At 39.1% G+C, this 12,336-nt stretch overlaps 1 protein-coding gene across 12 annotated transcripts in view; it reads left to right on the top strand.

Annotated features, from left to right (window-relative positions):
* Positions 1–12,336, top strand: part of GANC (glucosidase alpha, neutral C) — an 82,456-nt gene that overhangs the window by 66,876 nt on the left and 3,244 nt on the right. For 10 of the 12 annotated variants that reach the window (XM_028495422.2, XM_028495427.2, XM_028495421.2 and 7 more), the window contains 3 exons: positions 156–268; positions 6,932–7,035; positions 7,633–9,513. In XM_028495422.2, coding sequence (XP_028351223.1) covers positions 156–268; positions 6,932–7,035; positions 7,633–7,742 — 327 coding nt within the window. In that variant the 3' untranslated portion in view covers positions 7,743–9,513. Of the gene's footprint in view, positions 1–155; positions 269–6,931; positions 7,036–7,309; positions 9,514–12,336 lie in introns of those variants that run through there. The other 2 variants (XM_028495425.1, XM_028495423.1) reach the window with 2 other exon arrangements.

The raw sequence follows: 12,336 nt of genomic DNA, 5'->3' as shown, positions 1-12,336 counted from the left end.
ATTGTATGACTGCTTTGTACAGCTTGAATATTAAGCAGTTGTTCAACATAATTTTTCATAGGTTTTAAAATCTATTATTTCCTTTAGGGAGGCGACAGTCTTTTCCTAGAAAGCTATTACATAAGCACATTCTCTATCTGTGATTCACTCTCCAGGGTTCTGCTGTGGGTGAATTCTATCTCGATGATGGTCATTCATTCCAATACCTCCACCAGAAGCAATTCTTGCACAGGAAGTTTTCATTCGCCTCAGGTGTTTTGACCAACAGGTAATGGCAGCTAAAAAAGCTGTGTGCTTTCTTAAATTATGCTATCCTTTTGCTATCCTCAAATGCAGAGTTGCTATTTTAAGAAATTAATGATGAAGGCCACTTGTGGAGTATTTTTCTTTTATCCCCCCCCAGATTCATTAAGGTATAATTTTTTTAACTTTTTATTTTATATTGGAGAATAGCTGATTAACAATGCTGTGATAGTTTCAGGTGCACAGCAAAGCAACTCAGCCATACATACACATGTATCCATTCTCCCCCAAACTCCCCTCCCATCCAGGCTGCCACATAACATTGAGCAGAGTTCCCTGTGCTATACATTATGTCCTTGTTGGTTATCCATTTTAAATATGACAGTGTGTACATGTCGATCTCAAACTGCCTAACTATCCCTTCCCCCCTGGTAACCGTAAGTTCATTCTCTAAGTCTGTGAGTCTTTTTCTGTTTTGTAAATAAGTTCATTTGTATCATTTCTTTTTAGATTCTGCATATAAGGGATATCATACGATATTTCTCTTTCTCTGACTCACTGCACTCAGTATGATAATCTCTAGGTCATTAAGGTATAATTTAGAAATAAAATTTTAATAAAATATACTAGTATAAATATACAGGGCTTCCCTGATGGCGCAGTGGTTGAGAATCCGCCTGCCGATGCAGGGGACACGGGTTCGTGCCCCGCTCCGGGAAGATCCCACATGTCACGGAGCGGCTGGGCCCGTGAGCCGTGGCCGCTGAGCCTGTGCGTCCGGAGCCTGTGCTCCACAACAGGAGAGGCCACAACAGTGAGAGGCCCACGTACCACAAAAAAAAAATAATAATAAAATAAAAATTAAAAAAAAATAAAAATACAATTGTAATATATTTAAAGTATACAATGTGATGATTTGATATATGTACACATTGTGAAAGTAGTCCCATCATCAAGTTAATTAACACATCCATCACCTCACATGTTTAACCCTTTTTTTCCCCTTTTGATGAGAACACTTAAGTTCTACTCTCTTGGCAAATTTCAGTTATGCAATACAGTATTATCAACTATATTTACCATGTTATACATTAGAGTCTCAAACCTTATTCATCTTATAGTACATACACATGTATCCATTCTCCCCCAAACTCCCCTCCCATCCAGGCTGCCACATAACATTGAGCAGAGTTCCCTGTGCTATACATTATGTCCTTGTTGGTTATCCATTTTAAATATGACAGTGTGTACATGTCGATCTCAAACTGCCTAACTATCCCTTCCCCCCTGGTAACCGTAAGTTCATTCTCTAAGTCTGTGAGTCTTTTTCTGTTTTGTAAATAAGTTCATTTGTATCATTTCTTTTTAGATTCTGCATATAAGGGATATCATACGATATTTCTCTTTCTCTGACTCACTGCACTCAGTATGATAATCTCTAGGTCATTAAGGTATAATTTAGAAATAAAATTTTAATAAAATATACTAGTATAAATATACAGGGCTTCCCTGATGGCGCAGTGGTTGAGAATCCGCCTGCCGATGCAGGGGACACGGGTTCGTGCCCCGCTCCGGGAAGATCCCACATGTCACGGAGCGGCTGGGCCCGTGAGCCGTGGCCGCTGAGCCTGTGCGTCCGGAGCCTGTGCTCCACAACAGGAGAGGCCACAACAGTGAGAGGCCCACGTACCACAAAAAAAAAATAATAATAAAATAAAAATTAAAAAAAAATAAAAATACAATTGTAATATATTTAAAGTATACAATGTGATGATTTGATATATGTACACATTGTGAAAGTAGTCCCATCATCAAGTTAATTAACACATCCATCACCTCACATGTTTAACCCTTTTTTTCCCCTTTTGATGAGAACACTTAAGTTCTACTCTCTTGGCAAATTTCAGTTATGCAATACAGTATTATCAACTATATTTACCATGTTATACATTAGAGTCTCAAACCTTATTCATCTTATAGCTGAAAGTTTGTACTCTTTTACCAGCCTCTCTCTATTTCCCCCACCCCCCAGCCCCTAGCAACCCCCATTCTACTCTCTTTTCTATGAGTTCAACTTTCCTTTTTTGAAAATTTTTTTCCATTCCATATATAAGTTACACCATGCAGTATTTATTGAATTTTTCAGTTCACTTCTTGTATTCTTCAGGTCTGTATTTTGTTTGGTACTTTTTAATATTTTCTGTCTTCGTTGAAATTCTCACTTTGTTCATGCATTGCTCTCTGACCTTGGTGAGCATTGTTATGACCACTAGTTTGAACTGTCTATCAGGTAAATAACTTATCTCCATTTTGTTGAGGTCAGTTTCTGTAGATTAATCGCATTCTTTTGTTTGGAACATATTCTCCTGTTTCATTTTCCTTGACTCTTTGTGTTGGTTTCTCACATTAGATAAGACAGCCACCTCTTCCAGTCTTGACAGACTGGTCTCATGTAGGAGATGAACCTCGTCGATCAGCTGGGCCTGAGCTCCTTGTTGTTTCTCAGACCTTTGTGATTATCCAAGCTGCCATCTTTGTTCTTAGTGACTCACAGTTGTTGAGGATGTGCTGAGACCCATCCGTGTCTCAAAGGGGCAGATTTTAGTCAGCACCTAGATGCAGGCTGATTAGAACACTCAGGCAGTAGCTGGGAAAGTATGCAGTCAAATCCCTTCCAGGGAGAACCTGTGAGATGGATGTTTTTGCCTGCTCTCTCTGCACTGAGCCCTGTGGGGATAGCCACACTGCCTATTAACAGCTACTCCTTTATTTGCTATGATTAAGCCCGTTAGCTATCAGAGCTAGGTGATTTGAGGGCCATCCCTCAGGTGGGAGCCTTGAAAGGAGGGACACTAGAAGTGTGGTCCAAACCCTTCACTCTTCCTGGAGAAGCCAGGAGTTGGGGATTCCTTCCCAATTGTATGGGACTATGCCAGGGGTGGGGGTTATATGGAGAGTGTGGCTCAGCCTTTCCTACTTTTTTTTTTTTTTTTCCATATATGGCCTTTCTTATGTTGAGGTAGGTTCCCTCTGCGCCAACTTTCTGGAGAGTTTTTATTAAAAATGGGTGTTGAATTTTGTCAGAAGCTTTTTTTGCATCTATTGAGATGATCATATGGTTTTTATTCTTCAGTTTGTTAATATGGTGTATCACATTGATTGATTTGCATATATTGAAGAATCCTTGCATCCCTGGGATAAATCCCACTTGATCATGGTGTATGATCCTTTTAATGTGTTGTTGGATTCTGTTTGCTGGTATTTTGTTGAGTATTTTTGCATCTATATTTATCAGTGATATTGGTCTGTAATTTTATTTTTTTGTAGTATCTCTGTCTGGTTTTGGTATCAGGGTGATGGTGACCTCGTAGAATGAGTTTGTGAGTATTCCTTCCTCTGCAGTTTTTTGGAAGACTTTGAGAAGGATGGGTGTTAGATCTTCTCCAAATGTTTGGTAGAATTCACCTGTGAAGCCATCTGGTCCTCGACTTTTGTTTGTTGGAAGATTTTTAATCACAGTTCCAATTTCATTACTTGTGATTGGTCTGTTCATATTTTCTGTTTCTTCCTGGTTCAGTCTTGGAAGTTTATACCTTTCTAAGAATTTGTCCATTTCTTCCAGGTTTTCCATTTTATTGGCAGAGTTGCTTCTAGTAGTCTTTTATGATGCTTTGTATTTCTGCAGTGTCCGTTGTAACTTCTCCTTTTTTCATTTCTAATTTTATTGATTTGAGTCCTCGCCCTCTTTTTCTTGATGGGTCTGGCTAAAGGTTTATCAATTTTCTTTATCGTCTCAAAGAACCAGCTTTTAGTTTTATTGATCTTTGCTACTGTTTTCTTTGTTTCTATTTCATTTATTTCTGCTCTGATCTTTATGATTTTTTCCTTAGACTAACTTTGGGTTTTGTTTGTTTTTCTTTCTCTAGTTCCTGTAGGTGTAAGGTTAGATTGTTTATTTGAGATTTTTCTTGTTTCTTGAGGTAGGATTGTATAGCTATAAACATCCCTCTTAGAACTGCTTTTGCTCCATCCCATAGGTTTTGCATCATTGTGTTTTCATTGGCATTTGTCTCTAGGTATTTTTTAATTTCCTCTTTGATTTTTTCAGAGATCTCTTGTTTATTTAGTAACATATTGTTTAGCCTCCATGTGTTTGTGTTTTTTACATGTTTTTCCCTGTAATTAATTTCTAATCTCATAGCATTGTGGTTGGAAAAGATGCCTGATATGATTTCAATTTTCTTAAATTTACCGATGCTTGATTTGTGACCCAAGATGTGATCTATCCTGGAGGATGTTCCGTGTGCACTTGAGAAGAAAGTGTAATCTATTTTTGGATGGAATGTCCTATAAATATCAATTAAATCTATCTGGTCTATTGTGTCATTTAAAGCTTGGGTTTCCTTATTAATTTTCCATCTGGATGGTATGTCCATTGGGTAAGTGAGGTGTTAAAGTCCCCCACTATTATTGAGTTACTGTCGATTTCCTCTTTTACAGCTATTAGCATCTGCCTTATGTATTGAGGTACTCCTGTGTTGGGTGCATATATAATTGTTATATCTTCTTCTTGGATTGATCCCTTGATCATTATGTAGTGTCCTTCCTTGTCACTTGTAGCATTATTTTAAAGTCTATTTTATCTGATATGAGTATTGCTACTCCAGCCTTCTTTTGATTTCGCAGGCGGACTCTCAACCACTGCGCCACCAGGGAAGCCCTATTACCATTTTCTTAATTGTTTGGGGTTTGTTTTTGTAGGTCCTTTTCTTCTCTTGTGTTTCCCAATTAGAGAAGAAGTTCCTTTAGCATTTGTTCCTTTAGCATTTGTTGTTGTAAAGTTCCTTTAGCATTTGTGTTTCAGGTCTAGAGAAGTTCCTTTAGCATTTGTTGTAAGGCTGGTTTGGTGGTGCTGAATTCTCTTAGCTTTTGCTTGTCTGTAAATCTTTTGATTTCTCTGTCGAATCTGAATGAGATCCTTGCCAGGTAGAGTAATCTTGATTGTAGTTTATTCCCTTTCATCACTTTAAATATATCATGCCACTCCCTTCTGGCATGTAGAGTTTCTGCTGGGAAATCAGTTGTTAACCTTATGAGAGTCCCCTTGTATGTTATTTGTCGTTTTTCCCTTGTTGCTTTTAATAACTTTTCTTTGTCTTTAACTTTTGTCAATTTGATTACTATGTGTCTTGGCGTGTTTCTCCTTGGGTTTATCCTGCCTGGGATTCTCTGCACTTCCTGGACTTGGGTGGCTATTTCCTTTCCCATGTTAGGGAAGTTTTTGACTATAATCTCTTCAAATATTTTCTCAGGTCCTTTCTCTTCTCCTTCTGGGTCCAATATAATGCGAATGTTGGTGCGTTTAATGTTGTCCCAGAGGTCTCTTAGGCTGTCTTCATTTCTTTTCATTTTCTTTATTCTGTTCCATGGCAGTGAATTCCACCATTCTGTCTTCAAGGTCACTTATCTGTTCTTTGGCCTCAGTTATTCTGCTATTGATTCTTTCTAGTGTATTTTTCATTTCAGTTATTGTATTGTTCATCTCTGTTTGTTTGTTCTTTAATTCTTCTAGGTGTTTGTTCTTTAATTCTTCTAGGTCTTTGTTAAACATTTCTTGCATCTTCTCGATCTTTGCCTCCATTCTTTTTCCGAGGTTTTGGATCATCTTCACTATCATTATTCTGAATTCTGTTTTTGGAAGGTTGCCTATCTCCACTTCATGTAGCTGGTTTTCTGGGGTTTTATCTTGTTCCTTCATCTGGTACATAGTCCTCTGCCTTTTCATTTTTGTCTATTTTTCTGTGAATGCGGTTTTCATTGCAGAGGCTGCAGAATTGTAGTTCTTCTTGCTTCTGCTCTCCTACTTGTTTTGTTTGTTTGTTTGTTTTGGTTTTGTTCTTAACTTATTTTTATTTATTTATAGTTTATTTTGGCTGTGCCGGGTCTTAGTTGTGGCATGCCGACTTCTTAGTTGCAGCATGCATGTGGGATCTAGTTCCCTGGCCAGGGATCGATCCTGGGCTGCCTACATTGGGAGCGTGGAGTCTTACCCACTGGACCACCAGGAAAGTCTCTCCTACTTGTTTTGATGTGGGTATTTTCTCAGTCACCCAATGTATAGGAGTCACTCAGCTAGTTTCCAGATTTCTCTCAAAGGGAATTGCTCCATGTGTAGCTTTATATTCAGTGCATCTGTGGGAGGAGGGAAATTCAGGAGCCTCTTATGTTGCCATCTTGGTCTGGAGCCCCACAGGAGTATTTTTCAACCACTTCATGAACATCCCTTCCTTATTGTCTCTGTCTTCCTTTCCTTCCCTCTCTGAAAAATAAAAAAGAATTCAGTATAAATTCCCATTAATCCCATTTATTCATCTCTTCAGCCATTCATTAAGTATCTGATTTCTTACAATTTGATTGCAGCATCCAAGTAACATTTGGGACTTCAGTATCCTTAAGTGTTGCCTCTTCGAATGGCTTGTTAGAGGGAGACTACTGGTTAGCTTGTCCTCAGCACATAGGATCATCTATTTTCATCTCTTCATCCTAGTAAATGTGACCACTCTATGTTTCATGCCTCCACAGAGAAAGATGGGAGGGGAACTCACAAGGCTCGGGATGGTGACCTAGTAACCAGTCCAAACCCCTATTCCTCTCCTTCTCCTAATGCCATTTGTTGTATCTATTCCAGTTGTGCTGACAAGAGGGGTCATTACCCCAGCAAGTGTGTGGTGGAGCAGATCTTGGTCCTAGGCCTCAAGAAGCACCCATCTTCTGTGACCAGCCACTCACCTGGTGAGGAAACAGGCCATTTGTTTTTGTAAACATAGAAGTATCTGCAGTGAAGAGATGATTAGTCTAAAACTGACATAATATTCTTAGCCAAGTGGACTCTGCTCTTTCTGGCAGGAGTCAAATATACTAGTATCTAGAGGGCATGAGGCCATCCTGCTTCTCTTCATCAACTGGTCTTTCTGCTCATTGTAAGCAGTTAATATTTTCCTAAAGGAAACTATTTGGGACTTGAAATAATATTGTAGCTTCTCTGAATATTTTTTTTAAACTGTAGATATCTGAAGTCCTGGGGAATCCTGCTCATGGAGTTTATGGAGTTTCTTAAAGGACATGGAATAGGATATATCCTTTTTTACCTACTGAATTTGTTGGACAAATCACTTTGTTCCTTAGTTTGTTTTCATTCAGTCTTGCACTCAAAACAGTGGAGTGTTTCATGTTTTAAAATTTCATGGAAGTCCATGGGTACAAGTGCTATTAATTTGGATTCTCCTATATGGGGCATAAGGTTTTATAACAGAGTCAGAAACATTTTAAATTCAAAATTTCTCTCCTAGATGTTCATCAAACTTTCCCTTTTACAATTTTGATATCTAGATGGTAAAGCTCAGCCTGTGGCTTTTACATATTGTGCCAAAACATCCACCCTGAACCTGGAGAAGTTCTCACTGAACATTGGTGCTGACTGGAAGGTCCAAATCCAGTGACAAAGCAGTGCACCTGGTGACAAGTGCTGGGAGCAGCTGCACCTTTCTGCCTTTCCAGGGGCCTATTTTTGCGATTTGTGCTGCACTCTATTGACTTCTCTGGCTCAAAGTCATCTTTCATAAGTCACCAGTTTACTAATGAACAATAGCTTTCAGATTTTTCAGATGTTACATTTTTAGATGTGCTAATAATACTCTTTGTGTCACACACCCCCTCTTCTCCTACATGCAAGTGGCCCAGAGACATTTATAGCGTTCACAGATCTCACATTGCTCCTTGGGCCATGACCTGTGGTATGCACTCTGGCCCAGTGGGCAGCTTCTCTTTGAGCACAGCTGGATGGGTTTGTTTAATGTGAGAAATGGGCCAAGCCCACCCACCTTGTGGAAGCTTGTCTCAGTCCATGTGGCAGAGCCACTCGGGCTCCAGCAGCTGAGCTGCTCAAGGCCTATCTCCAAGTGGACAGCAGCTTCTGGTGCCCCCCCCGCCACCCCAGTTATCTTTTACCCACTTAGACCTGGACAAGACAACCTTTTTTGCTTGCAGTGTATTCAGTGCAGCAACAGGGAGTTACTCTACCCTAGAGACTGACTCAGGAACACAAAGGGCTCTTTTCCCTGTCATGTTTTTTGGGCTCCAAAGTTCCAAATTAATCTCCTTAAAATTCTAATTTCTTTATATTAATTTTTTTTTATTAAATACTGTCCACTAACCAAAGCTTATTTGTAATATGAGTAAGCTATAATTAAAAATAATAAAATAATTACCCATGTCCCCACCCTCAAACTTCAGAAATAGAACACAGGGCCGGGATGAGGGTGAGGCAAGTAAGGCACTTGCCTGGGGCACAAAATTTAAGGGGATGACCCAAATCACAGTAATCAAAATAAATAATATTTTAATGCAATATTTTTAAAAATCAAAATTAACAGCAAAAAAAAAATCCATGATGAACAAAATATCAAAATTTTAAATAAGGACAGGATCGATAGTACTGCGTTTTACTTTTGCCTCAGACTCTAGTACAGCGTGGCATGGGCTAGAACACTACATCATGCCAGTTCCCCAGGATGCTCCCCAGGGATGCCCTGCGGCTGCAGCATCTGCTGGGGCAGTCACATGTCCTCAGCACTGCTCAACATGCACATTTGCTTATCAGGCTTCTTCCACTCAGCAGCTTGCCAACTGCCACCTCTATGCCTCTGTTCCCTGGGTCCCAATATCCACGGTCTGCCCTCCACCTATGCAAATCCTACCATCCATCCAGGCCCAACTCAAACCCATTTCCCCACAGAGCCTTTCTAACTACCCTAACACCCTTAACTCCCCTTTACTATGAGCAGTGATTTTGCCCTTCTCTGAAATGCTGCCCCACTTATAATATGCATTCTGCTTAGCATTCTCAGGGATGGTGCCTCAGTGTTTCAGGTTTGTCTGTCTTGTTCCCCTACTAGATTGTATGTTCTTCAAGATCATGTTATATTTGTCTTATATCTGCCAGAGCACGATTATACTTGGCTTTTAGTAATAGTTGGCTGTAATTGGTTGACTGATGGATTTGATTGATTTAAAATTGAGAATTGGGGCTTCCCTGGTGGCGCAGTGGTTGGGAGTCCGCCTGCCGATGCAGGGGACACGGGTTCGTGCCCCGGTCCGGGGGGATCCCACATGCCGCAGAGCGGCTGGGCCCGTGAGCCATGGCCGCTGGGCCTGCGCGTCCGGAGCCTGTGCTCCGCAAGGGGAGAGGCCACAGAAGTGAGAGGCCCGCGTACCGAAAAAAAAATAATAATAATAAATAAATAAATAAATAAATAAAATAAATAAAATTGAGAATTGAATGTATTTGTTTCTGATTTACTTTTCTGACCTAGGACTCTTCCCTCCAGATATAGTAAACATTACACATTTCCTCGTGGACACATTTGATTGTATCAGTTCAGATTTGAGCTTTGCACCATATATAAGCACACATAGACATATACAGATTCTTTGCTCCTATTTCTGTAAGTTTTGCAATTAAGGAGAAAGGAAGAAGCCTCCATTAGCTGAAGTCCTTTTTCCCAGCTTCAAGTTTCCCTTGCCAAGCTACAGTAAGACTTAAACTGAAAACTGAATGCTCTTACCTAATGTAAATGATGGTTTTTAATAGCACTTAAGGCTGAATAATTAAGACCTATCTTCAGTTCAACATTTATTACATGTCTATTCATCCATTTAAAATATTTTTGGAGGAAGGAATGAAATAACTTTAGAGTAGGTTAGTGAGGAACTGCTCTGTCTTGACCCAGAGCTATCCTGAAAGGTTTAACTAGATACATTGACTGGAGAGAAATACATCCTGGGTGTTCTTAAATGTTCTCTGCTCTTATTGCTTCTCACACTTTACCCACCTCCTATATCTGAAGCTCAGGACCAGAGAACTAAGCGGGGCCAAGGTGGCCTACAGTGTTGAGTTACCTTGTTGTGGCTAATTCTCGATATGTTTTCTCAGGAAACTGGATTTTATATAAGAACTTAGAATCATTTTAACAAAGATTCAAACAAAGCTCTAAAATGAATATATAATGTGTCTTTCCTTTAAGACTTAAATGCCAAGGAATGAGTTGACAAATCAGTTTAAACGTTAGAAACTGCTCAAAAGAAATATGGGCAAAGGTAATTCATAAAAGAAGTTGAAACAGGCAAAATGAGCATGAAATATGCTCAGCGTTATTAATATTCAGAGAAATGGGGGCGTCCATTATTGGCCAAGATTAAAATGAAAATGTCCAGTGCTAATGTTGGTGTGGGGAATAGGCACTTTCGTGCATCATTGGTGGAATTATGCTAAATATAATCTTTCTGGATGGCAATCTGGCAATAGCATCAAAATTTTAAATTTGTATACATTAACCCAGAAATTCCACTTCAAATAAATCAGATAAATTGCTCAGAGCTACTAATTGTAATGTGGTTTATACTATGGAAAACTAGAAACAAACTAAATGTCCTTTATCAGGGGATTGGTTAAATATAGCCCTTTCATACAGTAGAATATTATGCAACCATTAAAATAACAATCTATATATATCAACATAGAAGTATGTTTTTGATAAAATGTTTACTGAGTGATTTCATTTATGTAAGTTTATATTAAACAGACCAAAGCTGGGGACTTCCCTGATGGTCCAGTGACTGAGACTCCGCGCTCCCAATGCAGAGGGCCTGGGTTCGATCCCTGGTCAGGGAACTAGATCCCACATGCGGCAACTAAGAGTTCACATGCTGCAACAAGAGTTCATACTCCGCAACAAAGATCCGCACGCAGCAACGAAGATCCCGCGTGCCGCAACTAAGACTTGGCGCAGCCAAATTAATTAATTAATATTTTTTTTTAAAAGCCAGAATTGAGGCACATCCTATACTGCTCAAAATGTGAAGGCCATGAAAAACAGGTCTGAGGAACTGTTCCAGATTAAAGGAGGACTAAAGAGATATGACAACAAATGTATGATCCTGGGTTCCATCCTGAACTATAAGGGACATTACTGGGACAGTTGGCAAAACTTGAATAGGATCTTTTGATTACATGGTAATTTTCCTAATTTTGAGAATTGTACTATGATTACATAGAAGAATTTCCTTATTTTTAGGAAATACATACGGAAGTATTAAAGTAGCATAGCTCTGACTTACTCTCAAATGGCTCAGAAAATTATGTATGTATGAGAAAAAGAGACAGAGACAGAGAGAGAAAATTGGCAAAATGTATTAAAATGTTATAACTGAAGAATCTGCATGAAGGGTATACAGGAATTCCTTACACTATATTTTCAACTTTCCTGTAAGTTTTAAACTATTTCAAAGCAACAAGTTTTAAAAACAAAGATGCTGGGCCATATCTTCCTAGTATCTAATAGCTTTAAAATGTTTGGTTTCTATTGTTGTAAAGGCTTATAAGCTGTAGCATGTAAAATAGGATGAAACAAACGGAGTTAAGAATGAACTCCAAGCCACTATGGAGAACAGTATGGAGGTTTCTTAAAAAAACTAAAAATGGAATTACCATATGATCTTGCAATTCCACTCCTGGGCATATATCCGGAGAAGACTGTAATTCAAAAAGATACATGCACCCCTATGTTCATAGCAGCACTATTCACAATAGCCAAGACATGGAAGTAACCTAAGTGTCAATCAACAGATGAACGGGTAAAAGATGTGGTATACACATACAATGGCATATTACTCAGCCATAAAAAGAATGAAATAATGGGACTTCCCTCGTGGTCCAGTGGGTGAGACTCCATGCTCCCAACGCAGGGGGCCTGGGTTCGATCGCTGGTCGGTGAACTAGATCCCACATTCATGCTGCAACTAAAGAGTGCACATGCTGTAACAAAGATCCTGCATGCCGCAAGTAAGACCCGGCACAGCCAAAATAAATATTTAAAAATAAATAAATAAAAATTTTTTAAAAAGAATGAAATAATGCCACTTGCAGCAAATGGATGGACCTAGAGATTATCTTACTAAGTGAAGTAAGTCATACCGAGAAAGACAAATATCATATGACATCGCTTATATGTGGAATCTAAAAAAAAATGATACAAA

Source organism: Physeter macrocephalus, chromosome 11 (assembly GCF_002837175.3).
Source record: "Physeter macrocephalus isolate SW-GA chromosome 11, ASM283717v5, whole genome shotgun sequence".
Lineage (NCBI taxonomy): Eukaryota > Metazoa > Chordata > Mammalia > Artiodactyla > Physeteridae > Physeter > Physeter macrocephalus.
This window is presented reverse-complemented; position numbering and strand designations above follow the sequence as displayed.